Raw genomic sequence first — 13,137 nt, forward strand, 5'->3', positions numbered from 1 at the left:
TCACACTGCTACATTTTTCTTCAAATATTGGAAAGAGTTTTATTTTGATGCAGACTTCCACATGCACTGGTTAACATATTTCAACCTGATCTTTTTGCAACTCCTGTTATTGTAATTGTCAATACAGTATACGATGAGCATTAAATAGCATGCTAGTTTTGCTATATGAACAACTTTGCTTGTCTGAAACTTTGAACACATTTTCATTCACCTGGTGAAACCTCAGTAAAAGTAATTCTCCAAAGGCAAGCACCAGTGAAAGGGGGCAAAAAATTAAATTACATATTTTAAAACATGAGCAAATCCAGGAAAAGTCTGAGAAATACCTGTAATTTGACCTCTAGCTGCTATTTTAGTTTTTGGCAATGAAGTACACACTTGGTCTCAGAATACTTGTACATTGCCTCTTTCATTTGAAGTACTAACTGCAGAAAGATAACGCCTATTTGTTTAAAAAAAGAATAATCTACCTACCTAAATTTACAGCTGTGCTTAAAATGGTATTTCCTAAACAATTACCATTTTAAGTTAATTCCTAATGAATTATCATATTTACAGAAAAATGCCATGCTCCACATAGCTCTATCAACAACAATGCAAGCTAAGCTAAGCAGCATATTAAGGAAAGGCAAAAGAAAATGAGCATTTAATCAGTTCTTCTATAGCACAGATTATCATTAAAGTTGCGTATGCAAGGAAAGCAAGGGGAAGTGGTTAATTCTCTTTGACAGAGCATGCTCCTGTTCACATGCAGGCTGTTAAAAAATAACCATTCTTTCATTACCCTTTTTGCAGAAGAGAAATATTAAAAGCTGCCTCTTAAGGAAGCCACAGGATTTCCACCTTGCTATGGACTACACCAAATCCAGCATAGTAGGCTCTCCTAATTCCTTATTCTAGTTCCTCTACTACTTCACTCAACATTCAGCCTCTTTCCTTTTGCCGTATCTCACTCACACCCTGATTAAGCTGCCCTTCAGACAGCAGCTTCCTATCATTACACCCCAAACCAAATGTCTTACTCTATTAATATTATTCTTATGCATTTTACAAATAAGGACATTTAAAAGACTCCAAGTCAGCACTGATTTTCAATCAATAAGCACTGCTATTGCAATCAAAATGCCTGCAAAAGGTGTGCAAAATCTATATAATTGGGAAGAACAAGTACTAAAGAACCATTTATGTTTACACAAAATACTACTTCCTTTGAATATGTCAGTATCAAAGACAAAACCATAAAACCAAAAATACATGACCACATATATCGCACAACTTCCACTTGTTCTGCCTAAAAGCAGTTATTTCAGCTCAAATCCTGCTATCCACCTTTTGAAAATTATTCTTCACGTAAGCAGTATTTTGGACTGATGATTCAAACATCTCTAAGGGCAGATCACAATTTGTATCTACTACTATCCCTTGCAATAGTAAGAACTATTATTTATTAATATGTAATTCTTTCTGCAATCATACTTGTTGCTTAGAAATGAAAGTACTTTGACACTGTAAAATTTCAAAAACAATACTGACAAAACCACTACCTGATAAAAAGTAGCAAAGGAAGCTTTAAATACAAAAGTGTCATCTCCTATAGTGTTTATTAACACTATAGCTAAAAAATGGTTAAGATGTAACTTGGTTTTGTTACACCATCTGAAATTTTGTATGTTGAATCTCAAGTGGTAAAAAAAATAAAGACTCTCTTTAAAAAAACCCAAACCCACAGGATCAGAAGAAACCCCTTGTTTTCTTGAAACTCTGTAAGGCAACATGGCCTACAGAGCACATCCTTCTCAAGTCCTCATCTTCAGCCATTTACCAACTTCAAAACACATTTTGAGAAAAAGAGTTTGCTGTTATAGCAATGGGGTTGGTTTCCACACGATTTGGAATGCCAAGGGTTTAGTTTTGGAAATACGACAATTCAGAATCCTGAAATCATTTGTCATTTTGGCTGTTAAGTTTACCAGAAGAGTTTGAATAAAATAGCAATGAATTCAGGCTAAAACACAAAGACTATGTATACCTAGAACACCACTTTTGATTTTTCCTACTTACACCAAATCCTCAATCAGTACTACTGGTTTTTATCTTCCTCATATACAAATACATGCAAGTGTGGGAAATGTGCTTCTAAAATGATTACAAGCAAATAAGGTGCTAAGGAGTCACAAACAGCTTGCAAACGGCAGTGCTTGCTTTTTGATGTTTTACCAGTTGTGTTAGGAGTCAGGAGAGAAAAAAAAAAAAAAAAAAGAACCATTACATGAGATCTCCCTTACGGACTAAAATACAGTGACAAACCTTGGTTATAAGTTAAGAGAAAATAAGTAAATGTTTAAGCAAGGACTATTTCTTGCAGAAATTGGCAGAGATCAAATTTTTAATGCATTAGTCTCAAAAATAAATTTAAGGCTTCAAACTAATGAGCACATGCTGGAAAAGCATTTGGGATGTTTAGTGCAGACCAAGTAATCCCTACACTGAAAAGATGCGGAAAAATAATTTCATTCAAAACAATTTAACAAGTGAAACCTTCAGCCCTAGTTTTCAGACACAAGAACTGCACATATACTTCATTGTTTCCTCTGGAGACTAACAACCAACTTCAATTTCTTTCCAGCCCATGGACCAAACAGGATGAAAAGAAAGGTCTTATTAATTGCCCATCTTCTCAGTCACACACATACAACCTCCATTAATTACGAAAATACTATAAATGCATCCTAGCTCACTTTAATGCAATTAGAATTGAAATTCTGCAGCTGGATAATAAGGTAGAAATCACATGCCTCACAAGCTCAATGACTTTCTGTGAGTTACTAGTTTTTGCATAAGACTATTCCTATTTTTAACTTATGCTTCAATTCAAGATAAAATTGGTACTGTAATTGCACAGTCTCACTTCCTATATTTCTGCCCTTTAAAATAAAAGGGGAGATACAAAACACAGGCACTATTTTGATCATTTGACTTCAGAGGTCTCATTGCTAGAGGAACTCTTACATCATCAAGCTGGAGACTGTCCAAGTTCCTTGAGCATATGAGTATCAAAATCTCCTAAATTGCTGTGCTTTTACAGACTGAAAAAAGAAGTACAAAAAATATTAAAACCAATCTTGTATAATAAAAACTTGACACACTGTCTGCCAGCTAACAATGTCCAAATCTTAGTATTCATGCAGCAATTGTAGCCTTTGTATATTATATTCAGAAATTAACACAGTTCTATTAATGCTTCCCAATCAGCTATTTTTCAGGCAACTCAGATAAAAGCTGATGTGATATTAATAGTGCAGATACTGGCCAAACCAACTCGTTCTATTAAAACAGTAAAGTCTTGCATAAGAAGAGGAAAAAAAAAAAAAAATTAATTACTTCTCATCCATTCTGCTGCGCATTTTTTTAAGTTTCTGCATAATGCTACTAGTCTCACTGCTGGAGATTGAGACTGGGGAAGGGCTGCGTGTTTCTGCATCAGTTGGAAGTGGGCTAGAACCATTGCTTTGTTTGATGTCGTCCTCACTGTGAAGCTCCTGCAATTAAGCGTAAAAAACCCAAAAAGGCAACATTGAAAGTAGGAAAAAAGTTATTCCACAATCCTTTTTAGACATTATGCTAAGTTAGCTTACTTCTCTCCAGACTACATCAAATACTATTTCAGGTAAGTCTGTCTGCCTGCAGATTTAACTTGACTATACAACTTCATTTTTATTTGACACAAAGTTTCTCAGTACATGCTTTTCCACCATAATTTAAGTTCTCCCTAGCTGTATCTAGAAAAAACCACAACAACACCCCAACATCAGCATTGAGTTACCCAATCAGGAAACCAATCCTTTCTATACTATTATTCAACTTGTGTCTCTCAAAATTTTGTAAGGAAGCAGTCACCAAAATCCTGCCTTACTGTCTTATAAAGCAGATGCAATAAACTCAGTGTAATGACACTAACACACAAAGCAGCAAGTTTTGGCTTTAACACATTTAGTACTTTGGAGTCTGAAAAATAATCAAACAAAATCAGAGCCCAAGAGATCTAAGCAACAAAAAGCTGATATTCCCAAAGTTATTGGTTAAGCTTGGGAGTTAAAACACCATTTACTGCACAGTTAAAACATTTAATAATTTCCTTAAAAAATGCTTTTAAGAAATTAAACATTGCTGAGATAAAGAGGATGAGACCATTTGAGGCAGACAAAACTTTCAAGTGATAGGTCCAATCCAGTAGCTTTCCATTCCTATAAACACCAAAATCAAACACTAGATGCATGGACAAAGAGGGAATACTCCAGCTTCTGTATGAACACTTACCAGTTTGTTTTCTCCTGCAGACTTTAGCTTCTCTTGCAGTTTCATTGTAGTCTGACGGATTCGTTCTATTTCCGCCTGCTGTTTAAGGATCAGCTGTCTTTCCTTCCGAGCAGCTTTGTTAGCCTCTTGAAGACGTTTAATTTCTGCCTTTTACGTATAAAAGATTAAGCATAAGAACTGTGACAGACAACTCTCAAGAAGACACTCTAAAGCTGCCACAGTGTCCTTGCTAGAGATTTAAAATTACTGCAGTTACTGATGAAGCAACGAGTCTGAACTTCAGCAGCTAAGAACAGTTAATACTTCCAAGTCTCAACAAGTGAGATTACTGATATAGGAAGACCCTTTAAATCAATGTGTTAAATACCATCAAAATTCAAGTAAGGCTTGCTGGTAAGAAATACTGCTAGCTTCCTATCCAAAAGCATGGTATGGAAGTTTCTCAATTCTTAGCTTTTACAGCGTTTGAAACATTTAATGGCTACAGAGAGGCTTCAACTGGGTTTTCCTACAGAGCATCGGTTACCTTTTCCTGCTGTAACCTCAGCAGCAGACCACGCTGCCTCTTTCGAATAGGAGGCATCTTATCATCCTCTCCCTTGTCTCGCAAATGCCTGCAAAGAGATTGGAAGAAAAGATTAAATAAGAAAAGAATATATAATAACGAACCACAAGCCTTTTACACTTTAAACTAAAACAACAAGATTTACTTTTCCTAATCTGCAGAAGAGTATATGCCTGTAATTAATCACTTGCATGCTCTATAGTGAAATATGTTGTACTGTTTAGTCAGACACACACAGTTGAACGGCCAGTGCAGGTAATATGAGATCTCACATGAATGCGCAGAAGCTCTCAAGAGGTAGTATTCTCACCATGTGAGAAAGACAGTAGGAAGGACACTTTGGTCACTACCTCACAATCCTTCGTCAAACCTACATTAACAAGAAATTGGAAGAAAATGCCTGTTGAACAATGGTACTCTCATGCAGGGAGTGACCACAGAAAAGTATTATTGATTAAATCTGGCCACTACCACACTTCAAGTGGCATTCCCAGCCAAAGCATCTGTTAGGTTGAAACAAATTATTAAGTACTACTCGTACCCAGATTCACAGAATTTGGCTTGAGTCAACTAAAATGACCTCAGATAGACATCAAGCAAATAAAGGTCTGTTTGACAGTTTCCTATCTTCTTGAATTAAGACTTGTCAAGTAACAGTTGGGAACTACCTCCTCTGACTGACAACAAACATCTGATGTTCTACTGTTTCAATGACATTCTCTTTGATCAAACCATGCTCAATGTGGCGCATCAAAGTACACTTACAAACTGGGTTCTGTTCTTTTCAAGTGACAATAACATTTGTATAGATTACTGATGTCAGAAGATCAGTTCAACCACTGATACTTAAAAAGGGAGGGGTGGAAAATGTTCAGTCACCAACAGTGTATATTCAGGGCTCCCTTACTTCTTCTGGTGCTCCAGCCAAGCTAATTCAGCCTTGGTCTTCTCCTTCAGAGCCTTCTCTCGGAGCCGAAGCAGTGAGGACTGATGAGCTGCTCGCATTTCCTCTTCTTTCATGTACTGTCTTACCATCTCCATGGTAAATTTAGAGAAACTATCTTGTCCCCCTGAGAATGGCATGCTTAGCTCCTGGAAGGCAAGAAAAAATTGGCATGATTTAGAGAAATTCCAAGGCTTTTTTCAATTATGAAGTGTGTGTGTCTATACAGACATACAAAAAAAAAAAAAAAACAGATTTAAGAAAGGGAAGCTGCTTTTATTCTGAGCTTTGTGCAGACCAGATTTTTCTGCCCTTGGCTGTGTGAAAGTTTTGGGGTGTCCCCTCTTGGGCCAGAGAGTCAAAGCATACTCTTATACTTCCTACCTGTGTGTAGACATAGTAGAAAGATTTAACCCACTGAGCTTTTATAACCTGCCTCAAAATGTTACTCATCCAAAGCCACAAGAGAATAGATAGATGCCTGTTTTGTAAGTCATCATGCTTGTACAACAGTGACATACTGCATGATTCATGCAACCCTAAGTTTTGAGATGCTCAAAGAACCACAGGGAGGAAAGAAAAACCTAAAGTTTGCAAACAGAGCTAAGAACAGCTCACCTGAAGCTCATTAGCTTAACCATTCCAGTTCAGTTAATTTATCTTCATTGTGGCTGCTTGACCTACCTTGATAGATGACAGAGCTGTTTTTTCTGGGGAAACTTCCTCATCAGAATCATCACGATTACCCCGTTTTTTCTCCAAGTTATTTCTGCGATGACTCTCAGAGGGCAGCAAAGACCGAAAAGACTTTTCCTCAATCTCATCCTCTGTCATGGACTCATCAAATTTCAGGGAATATTCTGTTGCAATAGAAGCAGAATCTGAGAGAGAAATCAGGGAAGTGGCTGTATATTCAGGTATGTAACATGAATGTGGTTTTACTCTGTCTAATCTCAATGAAGTCAGAAGGGCAGGAAAGACAGGGAGAGAACTAATGCAGAATAAAATGGGTGTTCAGAAAATCATGGAATACCAGGTTGGAAAGGACCTCAAGGATCATCTGATCCAGTCTTTCTTGGCAAAGCATGACCCAGACTAGATGACCCAGCACCCTGTCCAGCTAAATCTTAAGTGTCCAATGTTGGGGAGTCCACCACTTCTCTTGGGAGATTATTCCAATGGCTGATTGTTCTCATTGTGAAAAATGTGAGTGACCTGACCTTCAGTTATAGGACATCATGAAATACCATTATTCAGCTTGACAAACCTAACAGACTTCCGTAAACAGGTATAAATGCATTTCTGGGATGCTGAAATATTTGGTGTTCAGCTTGCATATTCAGCAAGTGAACTTCCAGCTATAGCTAGCACAGCAGAAAGCAGAATGGCCCACACACTCCACCACTCTGATGTGCAGAATTTCAAAGGTTCCAATCTCACTATGCCACCCTCTCTTACTTCTTAAGAGACTACCAATTCACCTGGGGCTTAGCTTTCTTCACATATATTCCTTCATTTATTTCAGAAACTAATTCTGAAACAGCATCTCCCCTCCCTTCCCCCTTACCATCCTCAGATTCATCACGTACAAACAACACAGCTTACCTTTTTCATCTGGCAGTGATAAAATACTATCACTTCGCAAGGAATCATCCACACCAGTATGTGCCTGGTCTTCAATACTGCTAGTTATCTTTTCACGACGGGAAAGCTTTTTCTCGTTTTCCTTAGAAGATGGAACTGAAGGACTCTCTTGGCGGCTGCTGGTACTACTGTGTTACCAAAGAGATAAGGGTCTTTTTTAATGACTTTGCACATTTCAAAGTATTTGTATTGCATTACTACTGCACATACCCTGAATAACATGCCAGCAACAATCCACATGCAGAGGGCTTGGGATTTTTTTTAAATACAGCTTGGCTACTTCAAAATTCCAAGCCTCAACAAGCTGCAGATTGACAGCAGTACTTGCATTTTTATTCTACCTTCGAATCCAATTGCTTTTTAGGTATGCACACCCTCTACTTAGCAATGAGCGTGGATGATAAGCCACTGCGAACATCTCTCCTTAAAGTTTTTAAAAGGACGAGTGAAATGGCAATACTGTTTTAAGTCAGAAGAACTACAGGGGACATAATCATTCATCTGGACAAGATGGGGTTTCATCTGGACAGAAGGGCTGTGAGAAACTTCATGGGACCTAACTAGATCAGGTAAGTGAACAGGAAACAAAAAGCTAAAATTCCATTGTTAAACACAGGCGAGATACTGAAAAGTAACACCAGAAATGAGTCAAACCTAAACCTCAGGCAAATAATACTCCATGCACTTCATGTAAACTCTCAAGCCAGTGCATAGCAGCAGTGATAAAAAGCTCAAAAACTAGAACCTAACAAAATGTCCAGATACACAGAGAACAGAAAAGAAAGTAATGCACATTACAGCAGACAGTTCTACAGGTCCTTGCACTGTGCTTTTAGAACATATGCTCCAGTCTGTGTTCTATTCCATTCCAAAATCACACAGAGCAAAATGAGAAGGGCACAAAATACAAATATTTAGAATAGGGAAAAAGACTCATATAAACAGAGACTTGAAGGGACTTCTGAGTTACGAAGGTGACACAATAAAAGTACGGAAGTAGGCCACAGCACAGAAATTGGAATAATCTCAGCTCAAAAATTTCTGAACATATTTCATCAAGCCAAAGTCAAGGCCATGTCCAAGTTCTGAACACCTGTAAGAACTGAGGATCCTGCAACTCCCTACACTCCCAAGTCTAGTGTCTGACCACTTTCACAGTGCGTGTTTTCTTCCTCAGTGACTTTCCCCTTTCTGTAATGTCACCACTGCCTTTTGTCATCTCACTGTGCATCTATAAAGAGTCTAACCTTATGTTACCTAACAACCCATGTTTTAAGATCCTGCAACTAGATTCCTGCCCCCTTAGCCTTCTCTTTTCTAGGTTAAGTTAGCTCAGTTCCTTTATCCTGTCTTTTACATCATGCACTCCAGCCTCCCCTTGGTGGTTCACCACTAGACTTGTGTCTGTATGCAAATACCTTCTCTTTACCGAGAAGCCCAAAACAGGACACTATATTCCAGATACAGTCTCACAAGAGTCAAACAGAGTGGAATAACCATTTCCCTTCACCTGCTTGCTAGACTTCTGCTAAAACAGATTAATGAGAAAGTGAAACTGAATTATTCTTAAGTTACAAAAGAGAAAAGCATCCAATTAGAACAAATACAGCAAATTCAAAACTGAAGACATTAACACACTGTGGGCTAAAGTGTGTTAGGATTTTTTTAATTAAAGACAAAACAAATTCTGGTAGTCATATAAACCTTCAAGCTCCAGAATATGAGACAGGCTTACCTGTTGAAGGTTTAATGATGACCACCTCTCTTTTTATAAAAAAATATTGAAGGAAATATCTATATATTCCTTTGTACTTTAGTTCTTATTTATAGCAGAAACACCCCTGTGTAATCCCAAGCCCTTCTTACCTCTGATCATGAACCTTTGATCTTGAGGACTCTGAATAACTATCAAACATTGGCGAGTATGTCTGTTTCGAATCACCTGTCCCCTCTTTACCTTGTGATATGGCACCAGACTCACATTTCCTAAGAAAGCAAAGTGTTTGGCATAAATCTGTGTTATCTTAAAACAAAGAGGAATATAGTTTACTAGAAGTAGTAACAGCTAAAATTTCTGAAGAGATCACTTAAAGCTTAGACTAGTTAAATCATCCCACAAAACATTTAGGACATCTTTTTCTACACTTTTATATATAAAGGTTCACAGAACTAGTTAATGTTACCGTTGTCACACACTATTAAAGGGCATAAAGATGGAATTTGAATTCTTCTTCAATACTCACTCACTATGACATCTTAAAATTCTCTTCAAGAACAGGTGAAGTAGAACCTAACAAATTTTACTTCCCCCTTCCCAAGATGTGAAACATTAGGCAAAACCTGTTTGTATCCGCTCGGGCTCTCAGTTGTTTCATGAACTCTGAATGATGCTGCCGCTGGTGGTCAAACAAGGTGGTGACTGGAGCCGCTGGAGTGCTGACAGTATCCGTTCGTGCTAACTCAGTCATCTGAGCACAATTAAAAAGAAATAAAATCCAAGGAATACAATAAGCTTATCAGCACCAAAATATTTTTGAGTGAGAAAAGTCATCCTCACAACCTTACTTATTTATAGAACAAATCTGTAAGATGTGGGTTTAAGATGGCTTGTAAATATACACGTGTCAATTTTGGATACAGAAGGTACATACTGCTCTGTAAATACATATTCTTTAATTTATGCAGAGTGGAATTATTAATATGAAGCTACAGATATGCAAGAAACTACTTACCATATCATTCTAATCATCTTAACCAAACTCTGATCAGTCTAATGATCCCCACATAATAAAACATTCCAGACTTATAATTGAAACAAAAAACAAAGCAAAAACCCCCCACCAAACAGCCTCCAACCACCACCCCCACAAACACCAGAAACAATGTTTTCATTTGAAAGTGCATTTTGCTCAATAAGCAAAAATATTCTTTTCACTCCAAAGGAAGCAACAGGTTTAAATTCCAATACCATGCACACTGACAGTCTAAAATTAGCAGCATTAAATGAACAAATTGCCATAAATTATCCTTCTTAACGTATGGCAGTCACTGTTTACTGGACTAGAAATAAGAGTTTCTTTAGAAACCACAGTAGATAACACTAGTTTTCAGAAACTTTAAGTATTTTTCCGACTGCTCAAAGGTCTGCCTCTTGCAGAGCAGGGAAGTCTGGTTCATTTTGAAGGTAGGTATAAGCTGTATTCCAACGATTTTTAATAAAGATACTGAGTTTCTTCCTTAATTCTTCAATTAATGTATATAAATTTTATAGAAACAGTGAATGTTTTTAACTGGATTGTCTGTATACATCACCCACTGTCTTAGCCTTCATTAATATGACAATCAACTCTAAGCAAACAGAACTGTATAGCAACATGCTATATTCTTTTGCATAATATAAACTTCTAATTGAAAGCAATGCAGAAAATTAACTCTATTCCCTTATACATAAGAAATTACAGCATATGTTCCACTGCTGCATTCCAGTTAAAATAAATGGTTGTTCAACTGAGTATCTGGAGTCACTTGTAAACATGGATGGAAAAGCTACTCTGCTAGCCCATCATCACTGACCAGGTCATCCTCATCAACCTCTCCACTAGCACCTTTTACTCTCAGAGTTTGAATTTAAAGCAAAACAAGAGACTAAAAACCTACACCAAATAAAAGCTCTGTTCCTTCTGCCTTGTTTCTGAACTGGTTTCTACTCACTTCAGCTCTATAAACTACAAACATTTCTTTGTCTTCCCAAGACTTCACTACCTTCTATCAACAACCACTGCATGTATCCAAGATGCCTGAGCTTTTCTGTTCCTTTAATCTAACCCATTCTTGTTTATAAAAATGTCACATATTTGGCCAAGGCCAGAACAAGAACATCACTGTTATTCTACAGTCCCATTACGCATCATAAAAACAGCCTTCCTGAGCACTAACATGTGCATAAGCTGTAAAGAAACGTTATGTTCATATTCATCAGCCTTCTGCCTTCCATCCCATGACCCTAATTTGCAGACACTGCCACTGCTGAACTATGAAGCAGCAGAAGCATTTTTTTGTTACTGTATTTTTTACCTACATGTGAAGCAGCTGCTACAATTTTGGAGCAAGTATTATAAAAACTGATAAAATTATACAAAAAACCTGAAAGCTAATAAATATTCCAGATGCCACAAGAGAACAGAGACCCAAAAAAAGAAAACTTCAAACTACCAAATTAAGAGTGAAGATCCCTTTTTTTTTCCCCTCACTTCTACCTTCAAAAGTAAGCAAACTGTATTTTCCCTACTTTTCTGATCTAATTTGCATATGAAACAGATACATGATCAATCCCTGATGGAGTGCAACTCTTACAAATTAAAGATGTGTTCATTATCCTCAATCTATCCTGGAAGAACAAACTTCTTAAGAGTTTGCTAACTGGAAGATCTTAAGAATGGTGAACAGGGATTTAAGGCTGCTGACTGACTCTTTAGTAATGACACCAGAAAAGCACCGCTGAAGTCCTATCATTTGGTACATTACGAAGGTGAAGAATGACACTGAACAGAAAATATCCTAGGGGCAAAAAAGTATGCAAAATAATACTGAGATCAGAACAGTTTTTTCCTTTCACTCAGGACCTCACCTCACGGGTCTGGTGAGCTGCATCTGTAGTGAGAAGCACAGTTTCTGCCTGCTTGGCTGGAGCCTTGCATGGGGTCTCCTGTATAGCCTCCTGACGTGCCTGGACAAGATGCTGTAGCGACTCTGCATGGACCTATGCAGAAAACACAGCCAGTTCAGCTCTTCGAAGTTTTCTGGCTATAACAACTATACTTTCATTTCTTACAATCTGGTGGAAAAAAGTTTGAAATCGGCTCCTAAGAGTTTTCCGGCTATATTAAACCCCTTCAGCACCTTCATATGTTCACAGCTTCAAGTTAAGATTACTCGCAGGCATGGATTTACTTACAGCATTTTGCCTCTTACATACTCCACATTTTTTGAACGGCAGCATTACCTGAGCTGCCTTCTGCCTTGCCTCGTCCAGTTGTCTCTGACTTTCTAAAGCTTCTTGTTCAGCCTTGATTTTTAAAAGAGCTAGGTCCCGTTCATGGCGCTGCTGCTGTGCCTACAAATCAGGAAAACAAGTTTTTTATCATGCAAGTTAAATGTAAACGCATTTTTGCCTCAGCCTCTGGCTGGAATGACCTCTGAAAGACCTAGATCTTCTCTACTGGTGGTGTCTCTTCTGCTAAAGTAAATTTTCCAGGCTACCAACTGTCCTTCTCCCTTTTCAAGCAAGCAGTAGACAATGCACATTCCCTGTACTTTTCCACCACAGTGTAGAAAGAAAGAGGATTTAGGAGACCAATTAATTGAACAAACAAGAACAAGCAATCCTGTCAACACAAGGAAATTTCAACTAAAAGTATCCTTTTCATGGGCTAAGACAAATGATCCAGCCTGAACACCTACACTGCACGGCATTGGGACCTGATATCAAACGCTATAAACAATCAAGTTTTTATTTTACTGAAGTACACAACTAAAGCAGTGATTCCAGCTAATGGTATATTAATGACACATGTTCGAGTCATCAGTTCCTTGGTGTCAACTTATAATAAGAACAGACATTAATCCTAAATAATGGACACTGGCAGAGACACTCTATCATGAGTATTAC

The 13,137-nt window shown here is 37.6% G+C and overlaps 1 protein-coding gene across 4 annotated transcripts in view; it reads right to left on the minus strand.

Moving 5' to 3' along the window:
* The window catches only part of CEP350 (centrosomal protein 350), a 75,309-nt gene that overhangs the window by 29,158 nt on the left and 33,014 nt on the right, over nt 1–13,137 (minus strand). For 3 of the 4 annotated variants that reach the window (XM_065674051.1, XM_065674050.1, XM_065674054.1), the window contains exons 18-27: nt 12,472–12,582; nt 12,097–12,228; nt 9,810–9,937; nt 9,336–9,455; nt 7,431–7,597; nt 6,510–6,706; nt 5,790–5,974; nt 4,844–4,931; nt 4,318–4,464; nt 3,382–3,539 (exon numbers count right to left, since the gene is read on the minus strand). In XM_065674051.1, the coding sequence (XP_065530123.1) occupies nt 3,382–3,539; nt 4,318–4,464; nt 4,844–4,931; nt 5,790–5,974; nt 6,510–6,706; nt 7,431–7,597; nt 9,336–9,455; nt 9,810–9,937; nt 12,097–12,228; nt 12,472–12,582 (1,433 nt within the window). The remainder of the gene's footprint in view (nt 1–3,381; nt 3,540–4,317; nt 4,465–4,843; nt 4,932–5,789; nt 5,975–6,509; nt 6,707–7,430; nt 7,598–9,335; nt 9,456–9,809; nt 9,938–12,096; nt 12,229–12,471; nt 12,583–13,137) is intronic. The other variant, XM_065674052.1, reaches the window with a different exon arrangement.

This window comes from Lathamus discolor, chromosome 3 (genome assembly GCF_037157495.1).
Source record: "Lathamus discolor isolate bLatDis1 chromosome 3, bLatDis1.hap1, whole genome shotgun sequence".
NCBI lineage: Eukaryota > Metazoa > Chordata > Aves > Psittaciformes > Psittacidae > Lathamus > Lathamus discolor.